This window comes from Bos taurus, chromosome X (genome assembly GCF_002263795.3).
Source record: "Bos taurus isolate L1 Dominette 01449 registration number 42190680 breed Hereford chromosome X, ARS-UCD2.0, whole genome shotgun sequence".
NCBI classification, from domain to species: Eukaryota; Metazoa; Chordata; class Mammalia; order Artiodactyla; family Bovidae; genus Bos; species Bos taurus.
This window is the reverse complement of record NC_037357.1, coordinates 87,967,325-87,991,271: the sequence shown is the minus strand read 5'-3', so window position 1 is coordinate 87,991,271 and position 23,947 is coordinate 87,967,325. Positions and strand designations below refer to the sequence as shown.

Below are 23,947 nucleotides of genomic sequence, written 5' to 3'. Positions count from 1 at the left end.
TTTTTTCAAAGTTTCCTATGGTTATTGCTGAAGGGTGTTCCGCTATCATAACACGAACCACAGAGGGTAGTCCAGCCATGACATTAGTTATTGATAGGCTGAGACCAGCACAAAAAACACTATAACCTCATACAGTGAACTCCCAAAGGAGATGTTTATTTAGCTCTGAAATAAAGGGACTTGTTTATTAGTTTATTCATTCATTAGTTTCTCTTCCCAACTAGATATGCTATTAGAATATATGGACTGGGAGCAAGTACCAATAGCACAGTTTGTTAGTGAGCTGAGGGGCTAAAGAACCCAGAAAGAGATTAAAGCATTAGTAGCATAACCTTCCTTTCCTTCTTTCTCTTATTTATCCTTATTCTTGCATTCACCAACTCCAAGAAACTCTCCTATAGCCCTAGTCCCACAGTTTGTGCTAGCCCATATGGCATCTTTGTGCAAATTAGAAAAAAGGAGTCTCTCTGGGTGAATGCAGCCCTACAGGCACACATCTTATCAAGTAGACAATACTTTTATATAAATTAGCAAAAGGTGCCTTTGCCTCAGGCCTAGCAACCCCATAGTCAGAATGCACAGCTTAGCAAATAAGGCTATTAGCTAGATTCCACGCCTGCTTTTGCCTTGCCTGGAAGCTGTGTGTAGGCACACTTTGCACTCATGGTGGTCCTACACAATCCTCACTGAGGCTTCTTCCTTACACCACCTTGGGTTCTTAGGATTCAAAAACAATACAATGTATCGGTGAGGCTTCTTCCTTACACCACCTTGGGTTCTTAGGAGTCAAAAACAATACAATCTATCAGATCTGACTCCATATTGGGTCTGGTTTTTTTTACTTTAACCTTTGTATTCTATTCCTTATTCTACAAGTTGATTAACTTGTAACTTGTTCAGAGATGTTGCCTATAGCTTAAAGCATACACAATGGCCTATTTGCAGGAATCCTGCCCTCCTCCCAGGCCTGAAACTAAAATAAATTCAGCTCAAAGGAAACATCCTAACTCAGCCCACCTGTAAAAGACTGCCAGAAAGAAGAAATTAACATACCTCCCCTGGCAGAAATCAGGACATATTTGCAACACCTTATGACCTTTTACTTTACCTCTCATCTCCCCCACTTATGGCCGCCTACTTGACCTCTCACCTCACCTACTCTTTGTTTCATCAAAGAAACTAGCATCCAGACCCTGGCAAGATGGTTCAGACTTGCAGCTTTCTGAATAAAGGTCACTATTTCTTGCCCCAACACCTCATCTCCTGATTTACTGCAGAATGAGCTTGGACTTGGTAACAGTCCAACACCTTAAACAATGTGTGAATCCCCTCTAACATCTCCACCAAATAGTTACTCAGTTTCTGCCACAGAACCTCCAAATATAACCTGGCTTTAACAGAAACCAGAACCTGGTTTTAACAGAAAATTCTTCTTTCTACTAAGTAGATATCACCCTTAATGTAAGCTTACTTACTTCTTTGGGCCTCCTTTTTCATTGGCTAATATTACTGACCGGAGGCTAGATAACCAAATGGAGGTCCATAAAAAGCACTGGAGAAGTGGATATATAACTGGATGGGCAAATAATTACCAGATAATGATTGAATACACTGGTTTAGCGATAGATATATTACATTTCTGAATAACAAATACCATGAAGCTTTTCTTATTGTTCCTGGGATATGGCCTGGATGTTCTCAGAAATCTGGCTTTATTAGTTTCCAACTGCTTCTGCAATAAATTATCACACTCAGCTGGTAAATAATCCACCCTGCAATGAGGGAGACCTGGGTTCGATCCTTGCATTGGGAAGATCCGCTGGAGAAAGGATTGGCTACCCAATCCAGTATTCTTGGGCTTCCCTGTGGCTCAGCTGGTAAAGAATCCACCCGCAATGCAGGAGACCTAGTTCGATCCTTGGGTTGGGAAGATCCCCTAGAGAAGGGAAAGGCTACCCACTCCAGTATTCTGGCCTAGAAAATTCACTAGTGGCTTAAAACAATACAGATTTATTACCTTACAGATCTGTTGGTCATAAGTCCACTGGGTTTGCTAAACTAAAAAAATCAAAGTGCAAAGTGGGGCTATGTTTCATTCTGAAGGTTCTAGTAGAGAATCTTTTTTAGTTTCTAGAAACTGCCCATATTCCTTGGTTTGTGGCCCCTTCCATCTTCAAAGCCAGCAGTGGCCGGCGGAGTCTTTCTCATACTGCATTACTCTCTGCCTATCTATTCCACATTTAACACTTGTGATTATAATTGGGCCCACTTGGATAACCTAGTATAGTCGCCCTACCTTAAATTCAGCTGATTATAATCTTAATTCCATAGTCTAATTTTCCATTCCCATAAGGTAACATACTCAGATTCTGAGGATTAGGATGCAGGCATTTTATTCTGCCTACTACGTTTTCCAAAGGGACATATAAGAAAGGGATGGGGAAAGTTCATGCAGATGAAGAGAATGACTATCACCTCTAAGTGTCAAGAAATTGAGGTCATATAATAACAGGGAAAAAAATGTAAAAATGAAAAACAGCAATTCTCTGAGGATGCCTTTGTGAGCAAACAACAAGGCTAGTGGATGCATAGCCTCCTTGCAGTACCTCACATAGGCACCTGGCCACCCATCAGTACATCATTATCAAATGATAACATCAAAAATAGGTAGTATCTGAATGAATTGTTGAAATGTGGAGTCAATAAATATTTAAATTTGCAGCTGTGTCAGTTACAGCACTCTTCCTTCCTTGAATGTGAGACGAGACTCTGCTAACATAACTACCACTTGGGACTACATGGAACAAGTCTAATCCTTCTTGTGACAGCCCTTCAGCTACTGTTTTAGTTATTCTGTTTCCTATACATCTTCATTCTAGACCAAATAACTTGACTTCATCTATTTTTCACATGATACAGTTTTTCTGACTGCTCAGAATCAGGCTTCAAATCAGGAGCCTAACTTTGTGCCAGTTAGAGAAGAGTGGGTAATTCCAACCAGCTACACAAAATGAGGACAAGAAGCTTTTCATCATAGGAGCAAGGTTCTCTCCCTCATGACTGCCTTTGTCAGGCATATCCTTCCAATTCTTCAAAAACAACTCTTTTCCATATCTGGAAATGGATAAGAAGAAACCAAAGGAAGTGATAAATCAATCAAAACTACAGAAAATAGAAAGATTACTCTTAACATTGAACTTAATATATGTTTTAAATATGTGTGTATGTATTCATATATGTTAGGAAGCATATATGATAAAATTCATCCCAAGTTCCAAAACTCAAAGACCACCTTCTATAAAGATGAATAAACAGAAAATCTACCAGATATATGAAAAAGAACAAGTAATTTACAGAAAAAATCTACCAGATGTGTGAAAAAGAACAAGTAATTTTTCAAGGAGAAATGCTTTGAGGAACCAGAGCAAGTGTCTTACGTATTGAAATCTTTTCACTCCAAAGATACAGAATAAACTTTTTAAAAGTAAACTCTCAGTGCACCAGCCCTGAGAACCCTGTCTCATGCATCAAACCTGGACTGGAAATCTACTTCACATATGGTAATATACATGTTTCAATGCTATTCTCTAAAATCATCCCACCCTCACCACCTCCCACCAAGTCCAAAACTCTGTTCTTTACATCTGTGTCTCTTGCTGTCTTGCACTGGGATGACCCTGAGGGATCGGATGGGGAGGGAGGTGGGAGGGAGGTGGGAGGGAGGTGGGAGGGAGGTTCAGGATGGGGAACACATGTACACCCATGGCTGATTCATGGGAATGTATGGCAAAAACCACCACAATATTGTAAAGTAATTAGCCTCCAATTGAAATAAATTAATTGTTTTAAAAAGTAAACTCTCAACTAGATCTGAGAGGACACTCAATCTATGAAAAGAGAATACTCCAGGATCTAGAAAGACTAATTCTAATGAAAAAGTAGCTACATAAATAACATGCAATAGAGGCAGTGAACAGTATATTAGATTATGAAAAAAACCAAACCAATGATTCAAAGGCCACTTTAAGAAATTTTTCCAGAACTGAGAGGTAAAACAAAGTTGAGGATAATGAATAAAAACTTGAGACTCAAGGAGAACAGATTTTGGAGAGAGACACACACACACACGGGAAATCAAAATGAGAGAAAAATAATAAATAAAATTTTCTCTGAGCCAAAGAAAGACTGAACCTTTAGAGTGAAAGGACCCACAATATACCAGATAAAATTAAGGAAAACAGATCTACATATAGACATGTAAAAATAATTATTTATAGGGAAGGTAATATATTAAATAATAATCTGAATCTAAAAGTCTAGACTGCTTTGACTAAAAACAGGAGAAGAAATAAACTAAAAGTATGCAGGTTATCTCATCTTTCTTGAGAGTCAATTAATAGATCAGGTCCAAAGGGGTTAGTTAAGTAAGCAACAACAATATCCATATGGTAGAATATTATCTATAAGTATAGATCTACTTATATGGAAAGATTATTAAGGCTTATTAAGAGAAAAGAGCAAGTGGCACATGACCTAGTCATGCAACAAAAGATATCAAAAAACCCATACTCAGTAAAAAGCTATATTTTTATATATGTGTGTATGTATATGCATTCATGTATTCACATAATTCAACATTTTTAAAGAAAGGATAGTCAAAAACTTAATAGAAGTGATAAGACAAGATACATCCTAAATTATAGTTATCTCTGAGAAATAAGGATAGGGTAAAACAGTTGTTTTTGTACATACACACACACAAACGTATGAATACATATTTTAAACATGTAATAATTTTGTAGCTTAAAAAATTGTATAGAACAGAGTGGTCAAAGTGAGATGGAGGAGGTGAAGAAAGGCCAGGATAAATTAATTAAACAATGATTATGGGTGGTTATCACATTGCTCTTAGACTTTGATAAGTTAAGCAGAAAAAATAAATTAGCATATAAATTATACAATAATTAAGCCAAAATTAATTGATAGAATGATTCTTGTACCCTAAAGAGAATACATATTTTCTTCAAACATCAGTGAACTATTTACAAAAACCCATTATATCTGAAGCCATGAAGAAAATCTCATTAACTAAAAGAAGAAATTATCATTCAGGTCACATACTCAATACACAATACAATAAATCTAGATATTGGCAATAAAAGGATAAACTAAACAAACTAAAGACAAGCAATGCATTTGAAAAAATCATAAGCATTATTCTTAAAGAAAAAAGCCTTGCTCAAAGGGAAAATAAAAATTGCAAATTATTGAGGAAAAACAAGATAGCTACAATACTATCTTTCAAAACTGGTAGGATATAGTCAGAACTTTACTTAGAAAAAGATATATAGTTTGGGGGCTTTTATTATGAAGTCAGAAAAACTTAAATTAGACTAAGCACTCATTTTAAGATGCCAGGGAAAAACAGCAAATAAAATTTAATAAAATAAGAATAAAATAAAAAAGATGAAAGCAGATGGTAATAAATTTCATTAAAAAGAAAGAGTTATATATTTATCCATGAGCTGGTTCTTTGACCAGAGGACTGAATCAATCTTTTTTGAGGAAAACTGAGGAAAAAAAGGCATGGAAATACATGGGAGAGAGATAACACATCACACACATTTTGAATGAGAAAAGAAATAATTTCAAAGGATTGTAAAAGAATACCATATGCAATCTATAGTAATATCTGTGAAAATATCCATGAAATCAATGATTTTTAATGAAATATAAACTACAAAAATGACTCAAGAAGAGTAATAAGACCTTAGGTGTGAAACTTTCAAGATGGCAGAGGAGGAAGATGGGGAGATCACCTTCCTCCCCACAAATGTATCAAAAATACATGTGCACATGAAACAACTCATACAGAGCACCTTCTGAATGCTGGCAGAAGACCTCAGACTTCCAAAAAGGCAAGCCAATCTCCTCAGAATGAGGTAGGGCAAAAGATAAAGATAAAAAGAGACGAAGGAGTTTGGAACAGGGACCTGCACCCAGGGAGCGAGCCATGAAGGAGGAAAAGTTTCTGCACATTTGGACACCCCAGCACGGGTAGGGATAGGGGGAGCTTCAGACCCTCAAGGGTAATGCAGCAATGGGTGCTTGGAAGGCAAAACAGAGAGAATTCACCACAGAGATGTTGCCAACCAGCACTTCCCAGCCAAGAAGCAGCTTGCACACCCACCGTGGCAAGAGAGGGGCTGGGTGCTGAGGATTAAGACTTCAGGGCTCAGGCCACAGGGAGAGAACTGGGGTTGACTACTATGCAGATACTCTGAGGGGCTAGTACAACACAGCTGAGGGAGTCCAGGAAAAAGCCTGGGCCTCCCAGAGAGGCAAGAGTTTGTTGCTGCAAGAACCTCTCACTCCCCAAGCTCACAGATCCCAGGAACCCACTTCCGAGAATGCCATAGGTGGGGTAAGCAAGGGCTGTGAGCTGTGTGACCCCAGAGGAAGGTATGCCTGGCCACCACCAAAGTATGCCAAGCCAGCAAGAGTGCCAGAGGTGGAACTAGATGTGACTGCAGTTTACAATCCCAGAGGGAGAATGCAAGCTGACTGGCCACTGCTGAAGCCTCAAAGCCAGGGGGAGTGCCTGAGACAGGGACTAAATACCACCACTGCAGTCCTGACCACAGAGGTAGTAGCTGCCACCAAGCCATAAGCAGGCAAAGGTTACTGCCCACACCTTCTGGGGAGCCTAAACTGCTTGGCTCTGCCAAGGGACATACAACTCAAGGCCAATTCCTGTGAGAGAGCGCATGAACCACCTCCGACTTTAGCAACTTCCTGCAGGCCTGAGTCCCAGCAAACACTCTCCAAACACCCCAACTGTGGCTTTCATAACCCTCCCTCTCCACAGCCCAACTGAGCAAGTGAGCCCTAAAAAGCTGCTACCTTTGCCCCAACTAGTTTGGGTGGGGAACAGACACAACAGGGCGGCCTACAAGCAGAGGCAGGTCTAAAATCAAAGCAGAGCACCAGGGGCTGTGTGAGCAAAGAGGAAAGAGAAAGTGAAGTCGCTCAGTTGTGTCCGACTCTTTGCGACCCCATGGACACCAGGCTTCTCTGTCCATGGGATTTTCTAGGCAAGAGTACTGGAGTGGGTTGCCTTTTCCTTCTCCAGGGAACTTCCTGACCCAGGGATCAAACCCAGGTCTCCCACATTGTAGACAGACGCTTTACCATCTGAACAGCTGCAGCGGATTACACGCACGCAATTAGGCTGAGACTGTGGAATTTGCAGGCAATTGTGGACTTTGGGAGCAAGCACAACCTGGAGTAAGGCCAGATCTGAGACTGGGCTGACCCCACAGCAGGTCCAGAGACCTTCCTAGAAATATAAGAGGACTTCCTCAGTACACAGACTGGCTGGTGTTCACTGTGTGGAGAGGACAATGGAGGAATTAGAGCACATTCTTCTTACTACCTCTCTCTCTCTCCCCCTATACACACACACACACACACATACACACATATATGTGTGTGTATATATATATTCTTCCTTTTTTGTATTGTTCTAATGTTGTTCTTTAGGAAAAGTAATACGTCAAGGCTGTATATTGTCACCCTGCTTATTTAACTTATATGCAGAGTACATCATGAGAAACGCTGGGCTGGAAGAAACACAAGCTGGAATCAAGATTGCCGGGAGAAATATCAATAACCTCAGATACGCAGATGACACCACCCTTATGGCAGAAAGTGAAGAGGAACTCAAAAGCCTCTTGATGAAAGTGAAAGTAGAGACTGAAAAAGTTGGCTTAAAGCTCAACATTCAGAAAACTAAGATCATGGCATCTGGTCCCATCACTTCATGGCAAATAGATGGGGAAAGAGTGGAAACAATGGCTGACTTTATTTTGGGGGGCTCCAAAATCACTGCAGATGGTGACTGCAGCCTTGAAAATAAAAGACACCTGCTCCTTGTAAGAAAAGCTATGACCAACTAGACAGCATACTAAAAAGCAGAGATATTACTTTGCCAATAAAGGTCTATCTATTCAAAGCTATGGCTTTTCCAGTAGTCATGTATGGATGTGAGAGTTGGACTATAAAGAAAGCTCAGCACCAAAGAATTGATGCTTTTGAACTGTGGTGCTGGAGAAGACTCTTGAGAGTCCCTTGGACTGCAAGGAGTTCCAACCAGTCCATCCTAGAGGAAATCAGTCCTGAATATTCATTGGAAGGACTGTTGCTGAAAGCTGAAACTCCAATACTTTGTCCACCTGATGCAAAGAACTGACTCATTTGAAAAGACCCTGATGCTGGGGAAGATTGAAGGCAGGAGGAGAAGGGAATGATAGAGGATAAGATAGTTGGATGGCATCACCGACTCAATGGACATGAGTTTGAGTAAACTCCGGGAGTTGGTGATGGACAGGGAGGCCAGGCGTGCTGCAGTCCATGGGGTCACAAAGAATCGGACAACTGAGCAACTGAACTGACCAAACTGAAAAGTACAATTGGGCAAGACACTTCAGAAGCATAGTTGTCTATACACAATTGGATAAATTCAATTTTTTAAAGCAGTAGATATTTATTGAGAGCCCCCCAAAATAGTTTCCTACACCCACAAAAATTTTAAATATGCATTTTGTTGGTCTAATACTTCTATTCCTAGTATTTATTCCAGAAAAACAAAAGTACATTTATGAGCAATGCAAATGTATGCCTGTTCACTACAGGGTTATTGGAAATAACCTGTATGTCCATTAATAGGAGACTGAGTAAATAATGCCAGTTGAAGAACAGAATACTACGGTCTAAGGCCATACCACCCTGAATACACCCGATCTCATCTGAACTTGGAAGCTGAGCAGGGTTGGGCCTGGTTAGTACTTAGATGGGAAAACAGAATACTTCACAGTTGACAAAATTGATGTAGAAATGTCAATTTAACTAGAAAGATATTTGCAATTACATGAGCATTGTTACATGAGAAAAAAAAGCAAGTCATAAAGAACTATGAAGAGGACATGATAATCCTAAAAATATATGCTCATATGCTCTGAACAACAGATTTTTCAAAATACACAAAGAAAAAAGTGACAAAACTGAAAAGAGAAATAGACAAATTCATAATCATAGTTGAAAACTTCAATACTCTTCTCTCAGTAACGGCATTAGTTCACGGAAAATCAGCAAAAATAATAAGGAAATTAACAACATGAACCAACTGAATCTAACAGACATGTTATAGAACACTCACTCCATCCAACACAGCAGAATACTTCTCAAGTGCACACGTAACATTCACCAAGACAGACCATATCCTGAACAATCAACCTTAAACTTTTTTAAATAATTAAAAATCATACAAACTGTTTTCTTTGACCACAGTGGAATTAAACTACAAATCGATAACAGAAAAATAATAGTGAAATCTCCAAACACTTAGAGATTAAACAAACTTCTAAATAGTTCAAGCAGTTAAAAGTGGTACTTAAGGAGAAATTATAGCAATTAGGTGCTTATATTAGAAAAGAAGAAAAGTCCTAAGACATCCCTGGTGGTCCAGTAGTTAAGAATCGGCCTGCCAATGCAGGGGACATGGTTTGATCCATGGTCTGGTAATATCCCACATGCCACGGGGCAAGTAAACCAGTGTGTCACAACTACTGAGTCCACTTGCCCTAGAGCCCATGCTCCACGAGAAGAGAAGCCCCCACAATGAGAAGCCCATGCACTCCACCTAGAGAGTACCCCTGCTCACTGCAACTAGAGAAAGCCTGCGCGACATCCAAGACACAGCACTACCGAAAATAAATAAATAAATCTTTTTAAAGAAGAAAAGAAGTCCCAAATCAATAATCTACTCTTCTACCTCAAACTAGGAAAAGAGCAAATTAAATCCAAAGCAAGAGAAAGGAAACTGTGAAAATTAAAGCAGCTATCAGTTAAACTGATAACAGAAAAATAGAGAAAACAAATGAAACCAAAACCTGGTTCTTTGAAAAGATCAATAAAAATCATAAATTCCTAGCAAGATTGATAAAGCGAGAGAAGACACAAATTACTAAATATCAAGAATGAACGACTAAATAATCAGCAAATGCTATGAACATAAATGCAACAACTTAAATGAAAGGACCAATTCCTTGAAAATCACAGACTTCCAAAAGTCATCTGATATAATAACTTGAAAAATCACATAACTATTAAAGAAATTATATTCTTAGAGAAAATTCTTCAGAGAAAAGAAAAACCTTCAGGCCCATATTCTTAGAGAAAATTCTTCAGAGAAAAGAAAAACCTTCAGGCCCAGATGGTTTTACTTGTGAATCCTACTAAACATTGAAAGAATAAAACATCAATGCTACACGTCTTCAAGAAAATAGAAGAGAATACTTTCCACATCATTTCATAAAACCAGTATCATTCTCATACCAAAACCAGAAAGTCAGTACCAAAAAACAGAAAAAAAACACTACAGACCAACATCCATCATAAACATAGATGCGATAATCCTCAACAAAATATTAGCAAATATAATCCAGAAATATATAAGAATGATATTCTAAAACTAAGTGGGGTTAAAACTATTTTGAAAAAAAAAAAAAGACTAGAGTTGGAAGAATCACATTATGTAGTTTTAAGATTTATTATAAAACTACAGAACTAAAGACTGTGATATTGGCAAAGAGAAAGACACACAGATCAATGAAACAGAATGTAGAAAGAAGTATAGAAATAGGCCCACACAAATGAGGCAAATTGTTTTTTGGCAAAGGTCCAAAAACAATTCAGTGGAGAAGTATATTTTTCCACAAATGGTGTTAGAACAGTTAAACATTCATATGCAAGACAATGAACTGACTTCAAAACCTTCATACCTTATAGAAATTCAACTCAAAATGGATTATAGATTTAATGTTAAAGCTTTAAAACATTCATATAAAATATAGGAAAAAATTTCATGACCTAGGTTTAAGCAGAGTTCTTAAACATGACACAAAAAGCACAAGGCTTCCCTGGTGGCTCACATGGTAAAGAATCCGCCTGCAATGTGGGAGACCTGGGTTCAATCCCTGGGTTGGGAAGATCCCCTGGAAGAGGGCATGGCAACCCACTCCAGTGTTCTTGACTGGAGAATCCCCATGGACCAAGGAGCCTGGCGGGCTACAGTCCATAGTGTTGCAAAGAGTTGGACATGACTGAGCAACTAAGCATAGAAAGATAACATAGAAAAATTGAACTTTATAAAAATTAAAAACTTTTGCTCTATGAAAGACACAGATAAAAAAAAAAAAAAAACTGGTGGGATATATTTGTAAATCACACCTCCAACAAAGGATTTGTAACCAGAACATATAAGGAACTCTCATAACTTGACACAAAGAAAATAAACTATCCAATTTAAAACTGGGCAAAAGATACAGACATTTCATCAAAGATGACTTCATACAAACAAGTATGTTCAACATTATTAGCCCTTGAGGAAACACAAATTAGAACTATGGTGAGATTCCTCTATACGTCTATATGGTCAAAGTTTAAAAACAAACAATACTAAGTACTAACAAGGATGCAGAGCAGCTAGAACTCTCATATATTGCAGGTAAGAATGCAAAATGATAGTCACTCTGTAGCACTCTCTAATTAAGTTAAACATACATTTATCATATGACCCAGAAATCCCACTCCTGGGTGTTGATGTTGGAAAAAAAAAAACTTATATTGACATAAAACCCTGTACATTAATGTTTATAGACATTCTTCTCACAGTCTCAGAAACTGGAAGCAACTCAAAATGTCCTTTAATGGGGGAAGGTTTAAACAAACCTTGGTACATCCATACCATGGACTACTACTCAGCAATAAAAAGGAATGAACTGTTGATACACACAACCTGTATAGATCTCAAAGGAATTATGGTAAGTGATAAAAGTCAATCCCAAAAGGTTACACAGTATATGATTCCATTTATATACCATTCCTGAAATCACAAAATTACAGAAATGGAAAGCAAATTGGAAGTTTCCAGGGACAGGAAGGTGAGGGGAGGGAGATGGCTGTGGCTATAAAAGAGTAAAACAAGGGATCATTCTGGTGATGGAACAATTTTGTATTTTAACTGTGGTAGTCCCTTGGACTGCAAGGAGATCCAACCAGTCCATTCTGAAGGAGATCAGCCCTGGGATTTCTTTGGAAGGAATGATGCTAAAGCTGAAACTCCAGTACTTTGGCCACCTCATGCGAAGAGTTGACTCATTGGAAAAGACTCTGATGATGGGAGGGATTGGGAGCAGGAGGAGAAGGGGACGACAGAGGATGAGATGGCTGGATGGCATCGCTGACTCGATGGACGTGAGTCTCAGTGAACTCCGGGAGTTGGTGATGGACAGGGAGGCCTGGCGTGCTGCGATTCATGGGGTCGCAAAGAGTTGGACACGACTGAGCGACTGATCTGCTCTGATCTGATCTGATGGTGCTTATGAAACTTACATGTGTGATAAAATTATATAGGCTAAACACACACAGAAATAAGAGCATGCTAAGTCACTTCAGTTGTATCCGACTCTGTGCAACCCCACAGACGGCAGCCCACCAGGCTCCCCGGTCCCTGGGATTCTCCAGGCAAGAACACTGGAGTGGGTTGCCATTTCCTTCTCCAATGCATGAAAGTGAAAAGTGAAAGTGAAGTAGCTCAGTCATGTCCAACTCTTAGCAACCCCATGGACTCCTCGGTCCATGGGATTTTCCAGGCAAGAGTACTGGAGTGGGGTGCCATTGCCTTCTCCAGAAATAAGAGCATGTAAACTGGTAAAATATAAATAAAGCCTCTGGACCTTGACTGTGATATTATATGACAGTTATGCAAAATGTTACCACTGGGAGAAACCAGGTGAAGGGTACACAGGACCTCTCTATATACTATTTTTTTTTGCACCTTCTTGTGAATCTATTATTTAAAAATATTAAAAGTTCATAGAACTGTATACCAAAAGTCAATTTTACTAATTATTTTAAGATATAAAAATTAAAGTTATAAAAGTAATATATAAAGGAACACATTTTCTACAACTGTGATTCTCTATCAAAAGTATATATTAGCATGGCTTATGGAACTTAAAAAATATATGATAAGTCTCAGACGGGACCTGGGCATCTGACTCTGTGATCAGTGTACCATTTTTAAAATGGGGGCATAATAAACACACATGAATATTAACACTCTTTGTAGGTTGTGGGATCATAAGTAATTATAATTTCTTACTTGGCTATAATAAATGTGAATTTTTGTGCAATAAAAATAACAAAAACCTTTTTTAAAAAATTCAGTTCTTCATTCCAGCTGGTATCTCTAAAACAGTCAAACATGACTTAGCAACTAAACAACAACAAACAACTACTCCTAGTTTCATGCCATCTGTGAATTTGATGAGATGATCCTCTCCGTTCTCCTCTATATCATTTAGAAAAAATGTCAATCAAAACAAATTCCACTGGCAGTCTACTAGAAATCTCTTTCTTGTTTGGTAATGATCAGCAATATTTGTGATCAATTTTACTTATTTAAGATCTACTCAGATTCTACTTTATCTAGTTTACTATTTTTCATCATTTCCATAGAATGACATTTTCATGCTTTGCTGATGTTCAAATATACAATGTTTACCACATTTCCCTGGTTTGTCACTCCAAAGTGAGCCTGAGCCATTACTCTGGTATTTAAAGGATGTTTAACAATATCACCTTTTCTTCTGCTGAGCACAGACTATGCCTTTTATGTCCTTGCAAACTCCAGAGCAACTCCTTCAATTCTATTCATTCAACAAATATTCACTGACACCTACAACATCCAGGTACTATTACACCTTCATTAGTGTAAAGTAATAATTAAGTATTCACAACAATATTCCCTCAACAGTCAACTCTGAACAAACAGCCATCTGCCCTGTTTGGGGCTATACTGTCCTTCCTATTACTCATCCCATCCAAAGCTTGAAAGACTTTGTCACTGACCCTTATCCAATCACTACATATACTTTTACAAGATTTTGAGAATGACTGAACTACCATGCCATGATTACCTTTTCTATAAATCTCTCTCCTTCCACTGGTTTCTCACAGTGTCTTATTAATAGCATTCTTACATTACTTAGTATATTCTACTTTGTATTATTCTTACCTGCCTGCATGTCTTATCTTGTCCCCTAGGTCATAAGCTTCCTGAGGGCAGGAATCCTGGCTTATTCAGCTCTGGAGACCCAGTAAACTTTTACTGTTTGAGACCTGGCAATGCTGAGTGAATAATCAATAAAGAGAATAGCAGCCCCTTAAGGCAGCAGTTGTCAGGCTTACCTGCACCTCCACCAACCAGTCCACAAGAATGGCCCTCATGTCACTGTCGATATCAGTCTGCCTGGTCATATATTTATTAAGTACAAACTTTTCCTGGCAGTAAGAAAGAAATATTAACAGATAAACTCTTCTTGTAGTTCAAAATTATAACTTAGGAAAAGCTATAAGCAACTAATATCTAAAAACAAATTATAACAACATAAGTAATTTCTTTATAGTTCTAACTCATTATTTTTAGCTGGTATCAGATAGAGCCAGAGCAAAGTATCCTTTCCCAGACAAGGTCAGTTATCCTTGGGAAATGAACACACATGATATTCAAGTGTCAGGGTGGATATTGAGGAGTCTAGCAGAATATGAAATATAGGCAGAAATACACCTATGACTATAGATGAATACCAACAAGATTCTGCCCCTTCTTTGCAATTCAATCAAAAGCACAATACCATGCTGTATAGAGGAGTCGTTCTCAAACTCTAACATACATATTTGAAAGGTACTTGAGGATCTTTAAAATTTAGAAAGTCTGGGGTGAGGTTAGGTTTCTGCATTTCTAGCAAGATCTTAAGTGAAACCAATACTGCTGAGCTAAGGCCCACACTTTTAGTATAGCAAAATTATCTCTTGCTTCTTCCAAGATATACTAGACAAAGTACAGGCTCTGGAGTCAGTTCATCTATTACCACATCTCTAGAGAGAAGATGAGACAATCATCATTCCTCTTATGAATGGCCTGCTAAAATTCTAGTTAGTACATAACCCTGGTTCCATCTGTTCCACTGAGAGAGAGAAGAAAATTTGGAATTGATGAACATTAGTGGTAAAGGAGACTGGCAGATTTGAAAGGAGAAAGAACATTTCACCAGGTTGGAAAGCTGGAACAAAGAGTCTGGTTTTATATGCAATGCCAGAAAACTGCATAAAGAAGGGGAAAGATCTCTAAGAACAGTCACTCAGAAAGAGCTCACTTGACAATTTGTGTGTCTGAGATTACCTCCTAAGCAATTAGAGGTGCGGGCTTATGGTTTCTAAGGTAATCAGACTCTAGTTCATATCCCAGATCTACTACACACTAGTTGTTTTGACTGAGCAGTTTCCCCCAACTATAAAAAGGAGATAATAATACCTACCATCATGAAGCTATTGGGAGAATTAAAGAAGATAATGTTTATAAATCCTTTAGCATAATGTTTAACTCATAGTATGCTACCAGGAGACATCAGTTGCTACTGTTATTATTTTCCTCATCATTATTATCTCCCCTTTAAAGCTGCATTTGAAGGATGGAGGAAATGAGAACTGGAAAATCATTTCCCCTCACCCCCATCCCCTACATACCTCTCTTTTCTTCATGTAACTGAAAATATCCTTAGCATATACTGAGCTGAAAAATGGGTCACTGCAGTCTATGTCAGTATTCCCCAGTGGGATCACCTGTTTGGAAATCATCAAAAAGATACATTAGGGAAAAGATTCCAAGAGAAGCTTAGCACACACACATAAAAAATTACTCCTTTCTTCCCACTTGTATCTTCAGCTCAAGCTTTTGCCCTGTAATCTGCATACTGTTGAGTAACCAAGAAATACTTAATCCTTGTACATACCTGCTCTGCCCTAAGAACCAGGCACTATTATTACAGGTAAGCACAAGATTCTCCAAGAAAAACACTGTGATCTTACAATCTTCCAGCTTATGTCACCTGTCATGTTTCAATGCTTTGATCGGGCCCAGTTCATCTTGTTAGCTTTTTCCTCCCTTCTATATCTTTAATCAAGTTATTTTGCCTACATCCAGGTTGTTTCTCCTCCCAGGTACCAAATCTCATCTCATTTTCCTTCTAATTTACAACTTATAAACAATCTTCCTTGGAAGATGCCTCTGTGAATTTAACTCATCTTTAGCTAAGGTCCTATGTAATGCAGATTGCAATTACTAAGAAAGGCAATTTCCTGAAATTATCTAACCACTACTGAAATACACACACACACAGAGTATTCCAGACCCTTGAGGGTGTCCCTGGAATAAATACTTTCTAGTGGCTCAGGTATATCACTATGCCAATCATGAAGTCAAGAGATTCTACAAGGCCAGTTTGGTTTAATATCACTTACTATATACAACTCAATTGCTTAGGAAGGCAAAAAAAATCTCTTTGCTAGCAGCCACCTCCAAGACAACAAAGAACACTTCATCTAATTTAAGAAGAAAGAAAGCAGAATACCTCTTGCTGTGATTTTTTGTCGGAAGATGAGAAAGGTTTATCGGAATTGGATTCACAAGTACTGGACTTGCTTATGATACTGGAAGACATGGTGATGGTGTTGGACAAGCCTGTTCCAGATTCAGGGATGGTGGTGGACACATCTGGGCTGGTTTCAATTTGCAGGGTGCAATGTTTGAGAAAGGTGTTTTCTTTGTGAGCGAGAGTCTTTTGCAAGGCCAATGGCTCCTTCCAGACAGCGTCCTTCTCAATCGTGGAATTCTCCTGCAAGGCCAAGGACTCCCTCAGGATCGTCTCCTTTTCAACGCTGGACTTCTCCTGCAAGGCCTGTGGCTGCTTAATAATGCACTCCTCTTCACTGGTGATGTTCTCTTGCAAGGTCGACTGCTTTTTCAAGAGGAACACCTCCCCCTGAGCAGTGGGCTGCTTCTTAAAAGATGATTGTCCCTCTATGCTGGCTGCTGCCTTGGGGGAGAGCTTTTCCTTCAGAACCAATGGTTTCTCGAAAAAGAATTTCTCTTCAGTGGTGCTTTTCTTCTGCAAAGCCAATGACGTCGAGAAGTCCACTTTGGTATCGGTCTTCTGCAAGACTAAGGACTTCTCCGTGGTCAACAGTTCTTTGATATATGATTCTTCTTGAGTGGCGATATTCTCCTGTAAGGTCAATGGCTTCTTTGAGAGGGATGCCTGTTGCAGAGAGGTGTGTTTCTCTTTCAATACAGATGGACCCTGGAAGAGGAGCTCCTCTTCAGTTGTAGACGTTTTTTTTAAGGGAAATAACTTCTTAAAGAGTGACTCCTCTTCAGAGGTGGTCTTCTCTATGACGGTGTTCCACTGAGTGATTTGCCTCATTTTTGGAGATAATGGTGTCTTGGTAAGAACTGCCTCATCAGTTGAAGACTTCTTCCTAGATGATACTGGCATCATAAAGGAATTCTTACCTTCACCAATCATATTCTGCAACCCCAACAGTTCTTGCCAGATAGACATTAGTGTTTGAGTGGCACACGTTTGCTTCATTAAAGATGATGACTCCTTGGTAGAGACTGCCACATTTGTGGTATGTGTCTTCCTAAATGATAGTGGCTCCATAAGAAATTCATCTTTACTGTCTATTCTCTCCTGTAATGCCCATGGCTTTTTCAAGGGGGCCACATCCCCCTGAGTGGTGTGCTTCTCTTGCAGTGCAGATGGTTCCTTCAAGAGGGACTCCACCTCAGTGGTAGGCTCCTTAATGAGTGATTTCTCTTCAGAAATGGTCTGCAATACTAGTGGCTTGGTCAAACAGGACTTAGCCTGAGTGGTACACTTATTCTTTAAAGATAACAGCATATTGGTGGAGGTTGCCTCCCCAGTGGTAAACTTCTTAAAAATCAAAGTCTCCTTTTTAAGTGATTCCTCCTCAGTTGGAATCTTTTGCAAGACCAAGGGCTTCTTCAAGATGGATGCCTCCTCTAGAATGGTGTGCTTACCCTGCAATGCTGATGGCTCTTGGAAAAGGGATTCCTTAGTGGTAGGCGGCTTCTTAAAGGGTAATGGCTCCTTAACGAGTGACTTCTCTTCAGATGTGACCTTCTGCAATACTAGTGGCTTCTTCAAGTGGTACATCTTCTCCTGAGTAGTACACTTCCTCTTTAAAAGTAGTGGCTTCTTGGGAAGTGTTGCCTCCTTAGTAGTATGAGTCTTCCTAAAGGAAAGTGGCTCCATAAGAAAATCATCTTCATCATCTTTCTTCTGCAATGCCCATGGCTTCTTCACAAGTGTCACTGCTCCATCATCAGTATGCTTCTCTTGCAACACTGAGAGGTCCTGGAAGAGGGACTCCTCCTTAGGGGTCGGCTTCTTTTTAAAGGACAGCAACTGGCTAATGAATGCATTCTCTCCAGAGGTGGTCATCTTTGAGTAGGTCATCTTCCTCTTCCTCTGAGTAGTACACTTTTTATTTAAAGGTAATGGCCTCATGGTGAAGGTTGTCTCCTCAGTGGTAGATTGCTTCTTAAAAGCCAATGGTTCCTTAAAAAGTGATTTGTCTTCAGTGTCAATCTTCTCCTGAAAGGCCAATGATTTCTTCAAGATGGATATTTCTTGTTCAGAGGTGTGCTTCTCTTGCAATGCAGGTGGTTCCTGGAAAAAGGACTCCTTCTCAGCAGTAGGCTTTCTCTTAAAAGACTCCTTAGTAAGTGGCTTTTCTTCAGAGGTGGTCTTCTGCAGTACTAGAGGATTTTTGCTACAGGACATCTTCCTCTGAGTGGTATACTTTTTGTTTAAAGATGATAATGGGTTGGTGAAGGTTGCTTCCTCAGTTTTAGGCTTCTTCCTAACATTCTGGAGCTCCATAAAGGAAGAATCCTCTTCAACACTGACATCGTGCAAGGCCAACTCCTCCCCTGAGCAGGACTGCTTTCCCTGATATGGGCACATATTCTTTAAGGATAATGTCCTGTTGGTGATGGCTGTCTCCTCGGTTTTACACTTCTTCCCAAAAATCATTGGCTGTACAACATCACTGTCACTCTTCCCCTGCAAGGACAGTGGCTTCTGCAAGAGGGACACTACCCCCTGATCTGTGCACTTCTTTGAAGATAATGACCTCTTCATGAGGACTGCATCCTCAGAAGTGGGTTCCTCTTTTAAAATGAATGGCTCTTTGAAAAGAGATGCTTCCTCAGTATTGGGTGTCTTGGAGCTGGTAGACATACCCAGAGTGAGCAGATTATCTATAATATTTGGCATCATGGTGGTTGACACTACTATTGGTGAGAGTTCTACCTTACATCTGCAAAGGAAACAAAGTCTGGGTGAGAAGAATGTAGTTCCTAGAATCCTTACCTATCATTTCATTTTGTCACTGAAGTGAAGTCGCTCAGTCATGTCTGACTCTTTGTGACCCCGTGGACTGTACCCTACTAGGCTCCTCCGTCTGTGGGATTTTCGAGGCAAGAATGCTGGAGTGAGTTGCCATTTCCTTCTCCAGGGGATCTTCCCGACCCAGGGATCAAACCCAGGTCTCCTGCATTGTAGGCAGACACTTTACCATCTGAGCCACCAGGGAAGTGTTCACTACATTTTGTCACTACACTTACTAAATGTATGGAAAGGGAAAGGACTGCAACCCCAAGAGACAGACTAGAGGGTAAAAATCAATGGGTAACACAGTAAATCTACTAAGTAGCATAGTGTATAGTTTCTATGATCTAGGTCCTCACACTTTTCTTTAAAAAATTCCCCCTGAAATCCTTATCTTGCTTTTTCATATATGACTTATTACCTTTATTTATATAAAAAGGCTTTTATTATAATACTTAGCACACTGTATGAGTGATTTGCTTATGTATCAGTTTCTGTCACTAGCTGCATTTGTCTTTGTCTATCAGCACTAGACATCTGGTGAAATTCAGATTGAAATTAATATTGTTTCAGGCTTATGAGAGAGGATTATAAGAGAGAGGCTTATAAAAGGCTTATGAAAGCTTATAAGAGAAAGTTGGTCTGGTACTTAATGCTCATGGTATCTAATCATATTCCCTTCACCCTAGGCCATTCACAAGATGCTTTCCCAGTGAAGGTAATAAAAAGACCAAAATAAACATTTGTTGACATGTGTCAGATGCAAAGCTTTGTTTTGAATAGGACTGCACTTCAATTAGAATGATTAACCTGGTGTGACCAAATCACTGGATGACTAAAAATCAGAACAAGAAAAGAGAATTATTGGTAAATATGATCGATCTGAACAAAAGTACCTCAAAAAAACTAGATATTATATGATTCCATTTATACGAATCATCCAGAGAAGACATATCCACAGAGGTATATCCATAACAGATAGTAGACTGGTGGGTGTCTGGAGCTGGGAAGGGGTGGGGAGGAAGACAGAAAGGGGGACTGGGAAATCTATTCTTCCTAAAAGAAGTAATTCCCACTGGAATAGGAAAAGATATAGAAAGGTCTTACTCCACTTTCTAACTCTTCTTCCAATAAAAGTTTTCCTAGGAGTAAATCCTTTTTCCCAAATCCTAGGTGAGAATACTCATATCTACTTGCAGAACCTGTGATCAGTTCCCTAAAAACAGCTGGAAAATACACATTTTTGGCCTAAGGAGACAGTAATTTCTCTAGAGTAACAAGAAACAAGCCTCCCCCTAAGGCTTCTTATGGGATAAGCAGACTGGCAAGCTATTAATCAGCTGCTGAGAATCCCCTGAAAATTGGCTCGAGCCCAGACTTGCTTAATCAGGGACTGAATCACCAAAAGAGAGAAAATATGAACACAAGATCTCTTGGCAAATTCCTCAACGACAACAGCTCTTTCAATATGCACACAACATGGGGGTGAGGGGCAGAGGGAGGGAGGGAGGGAGAGACAAGAGGCCTGAAATTCTTTAGCAACTTAGACCATCTAAGCACCCAGGGTTAATATAGTACTCACCACTGTGGCTCACTAACAATGTTCTCAATGGGAACAAAAGGCAGTCAAAAGGATGTCACTCCCTCTCCTTTAACATCTAAAGCAATGCCATCTGAGTTCCCTCTACTCACCTTTTTATATTCATCTTATTGTTTTCAGGCAACCTATTAGCAGATGTGTTCCTGTTTCTCTTCTTGGAAGTATCTTTAACAAACTCATTATTGGCTTCCTTCTTGGGCTGGACAGGTTGACTTTGAGGAGCCTGAAAAAAAAAGGTGGGGGGTGGTGATCAGGAGAAGGAAACAAGGAAATGGAGAGAGAAAACTTCAAATTATTCAGAAAGTGGTTCTTATAGGAAAGTCCTGACCCACGTCCTCACCCTGGACGCCTTGTTTGAGTGTTTTCAGAAACACCAATCAAAATATCTCTCAACCAGTATGGTTCTGGTGCCAACTAATCATGATGGAAGCTAGCGGTACAATAGTCCTGGTTCAGTTCAGTTCAGTTGCTCAGTCGTGTCCAACTCTTTGCGACCCCATGAATCGCAGCACGCCAGGCCTCCCTATCCATCACCAACTCCCGGAGTTCACTCAGATTCACGTCCATCGAGTCAGTGATACCATCCAGCCATCTCATCCTCTGTCGTCCCCTTCTCCTCCTGCCCGCAATCCCTCCCAGCATCAGAGTCTTTTCCAATGAGTCAACTCTTCGCATGAGGTGGCCAAAGTACTGGAGTTTCAGCTTTAGCATCATTCCTTCCAAAGAACACCCAGGACTGATCTCCTTTAGAATGGACTGGTTGGATCTCCTTGCAGTCCAAGGGACCCTCAAGAGTCTTCTCCAACACCACAGTTCAAAAGCATCAATTCTTCAGCGCTCAGCTTTCTTCACAGTCAAACTCTCACATCCATACATGACCACAGGAAAAACCATAGCCTTGACTAGACGGACCTTTATTGGCAAAGTAATGTCTCTGCTTTTGAATATGCTATCTAGGTTGGTCATAACTTTCCTTCCAAGGAGTAAGCGTCTTTTAATTTCATGGCTGCAATCACCATCTGCCATGATTTTGGAGCCCCAAAAATTAAAGTCTGACACTGTTTCCCCATCTATTTCCCAAGAAGAGATGGGATCAGATGCTATGATCTTCGTTTGCTGAATGTTGAGCTTTAAGCCAACTTTTTCACTCTCCTCTTTCACTTTCATCCTGGTACATATTAGCTATATAGCAACACTCAGTAATTTCAAGATATATAGGATATAGTGTTGATCTCCATACTAGCTGGCAAATTCCCAAAAAGATATTCTGTAAACGTCACATTCCATTTGACCCCATAAGACGTTCAGAGGGGGGAAAAGACCATATAACTGGCTTTGCTGCCTGAGAATGCCAAGATCAACTAACATTTCAGGGTAGACCTCTAACACATCACTATCTGTGATACATCTATCCCATCCCACTGAGGGGATATTTATTTAACATGGGGCTCTGGGGAGCTCCACCAAAAACTCTAATCATGACTAATTCTATTAAACAGTAGAAGAAATCATGGGACTGTGAATAACATCAATTAAAAAATCATTTTAAAGGTTATGCCTTTAAAATAAAACAAACTGAATCTAATTATATTCCAAATAAATACCATAACTACACTGAAGGACAAATGAAAGAAAACAGAAGAAAATACAAGAAACAGCTAATCCAAGTAAACACAGGCTATATACCCTCAGTATATACATTCTCAATCAGGATGGGTTTCTGGGGTGGTAGGGAATATCACAAATAAATCTGGAACTCTTTTTAATAGGTGGGTTTATTATGGTAGTGTGGAACAAGTAATTCTGAAACTTTTAGATGTATTATACTATTGAGTAAATATGTTGATGATCTTAGGAACCATTGTTCTCACTGTAAAGAAGGAACATACAAATATGGATTGAGGAATATAAGAAAGAATCCTGTGCATTGGAATGGGAGCTGTGTAGACTCATGATTTCTTACACAGGTATATGTAATGATATAGATATATATGATATATCATATATATGTGATATATGATACATATTATATATTATGATATATATATACATCTGAATATATAGGAGTGTATTACTTGTATATATAGATATATGTGTGTGTGTATATCTTTAAGTACAGATATGTGTGTATGTATAATGTATATGTGGGCTTCCCTGGTGGCTCAGCAGTTAAAGAAGCTGCCTGCCAATGCAGGAGTCCCAGTTTCATGCCTGGGTCAGGAAGATCCCTTGGAGAAGGAAATGGCAACCCACTCCAGTTTTCTTGCCTGGAGAATCCCATGGACAGAGAAGCCATGTCAGGCTACAGTCCATGGGGTCACAAAGAGTTGGACATGAATTAGTGACTAAAAGAACAATAAATATATGTATTACATCCAGATATTTCCTAACTCTCCGCAAAAAGGGCAGAAAAAGCAGATACCCCAGTAGCACACCTAATACTGAGAGCTTGGTCTCTAGTACTATTCCCCACTCAAAGGAGCAGGAATTCTTTGGAAAAACAGTTGACTCCCTGTCTGAGATAAAAATAGGCACATGATGAGTCTGAGACATCCTGTTATGCTGGAATGAAAATGCTCAAAAAAATGATGAGAGTATGTCACCAAGACACAATAATTAGATTCAAGGGGACCCTAGTGGCCAATTTGAACACCAAAATAACATAATAATGAACAACAAACCACTGAAAAATAAAAATTCGTAAGTCTATATTACTAATAAATAGGGAAGAAGGGAATGCTCTGCTTATAGAATGCCAAGGGCTGATTGGTAAATGGGGAGCAAGAGCTATAGCTGGAAAAATCACCATAAAGACTGGGTTAGGCAAAAATCATCAATGGATACTAAATCTAGGGGGCATGTTGATGAAAAGCAGTTATTTGCAGGCTCTTAAGAGTGTGTCCCACAGACAGTTGCAAGAGGGAAAAAAACAGTCATTATACAGCAGAGAAACCAGACATCTTGA

General features: G+C 39.4%; 1 protein-coding gene across 2 annotated transcripts in view; it reads right to left on the bottom strand.

Moving 5' to 3' along the window:
- CCNB3 (cyclin B3) overlaps window positions 1–23,947 on the bottom strand; it is a 60,026-nt gene that overhangs the window by 9,520 nt on the left and 26,559 nt on the right. The window contains exons 4-7 of one of the 2 annotated variants that reach the window (XM_024988519.2): window positions 21,075–21,205; window positions 16,536–19,311; window positions 15,652–15,747; window positions 14,314–14,406 (exon numbers count right to left, since the gene is read on the bottom strand). In XM_024988519.2, the coding sequence (XP_024844287.1) occupies window positions 14,314–14,406; window positions 15,652–15,747; window positions 16,536–19,311; window positions 21,075–21,205 (3,096 nt within the window). The remainder of the gene's footprint in view (window positions 1–14,313; window positions 14,407–15,651; window positions 15,748–16,535; window positions 19,312–21,074; window positions 21,206–23,947) is intronic. The other variant, XM_010821947.4, reaches the window with a different exon arrangement.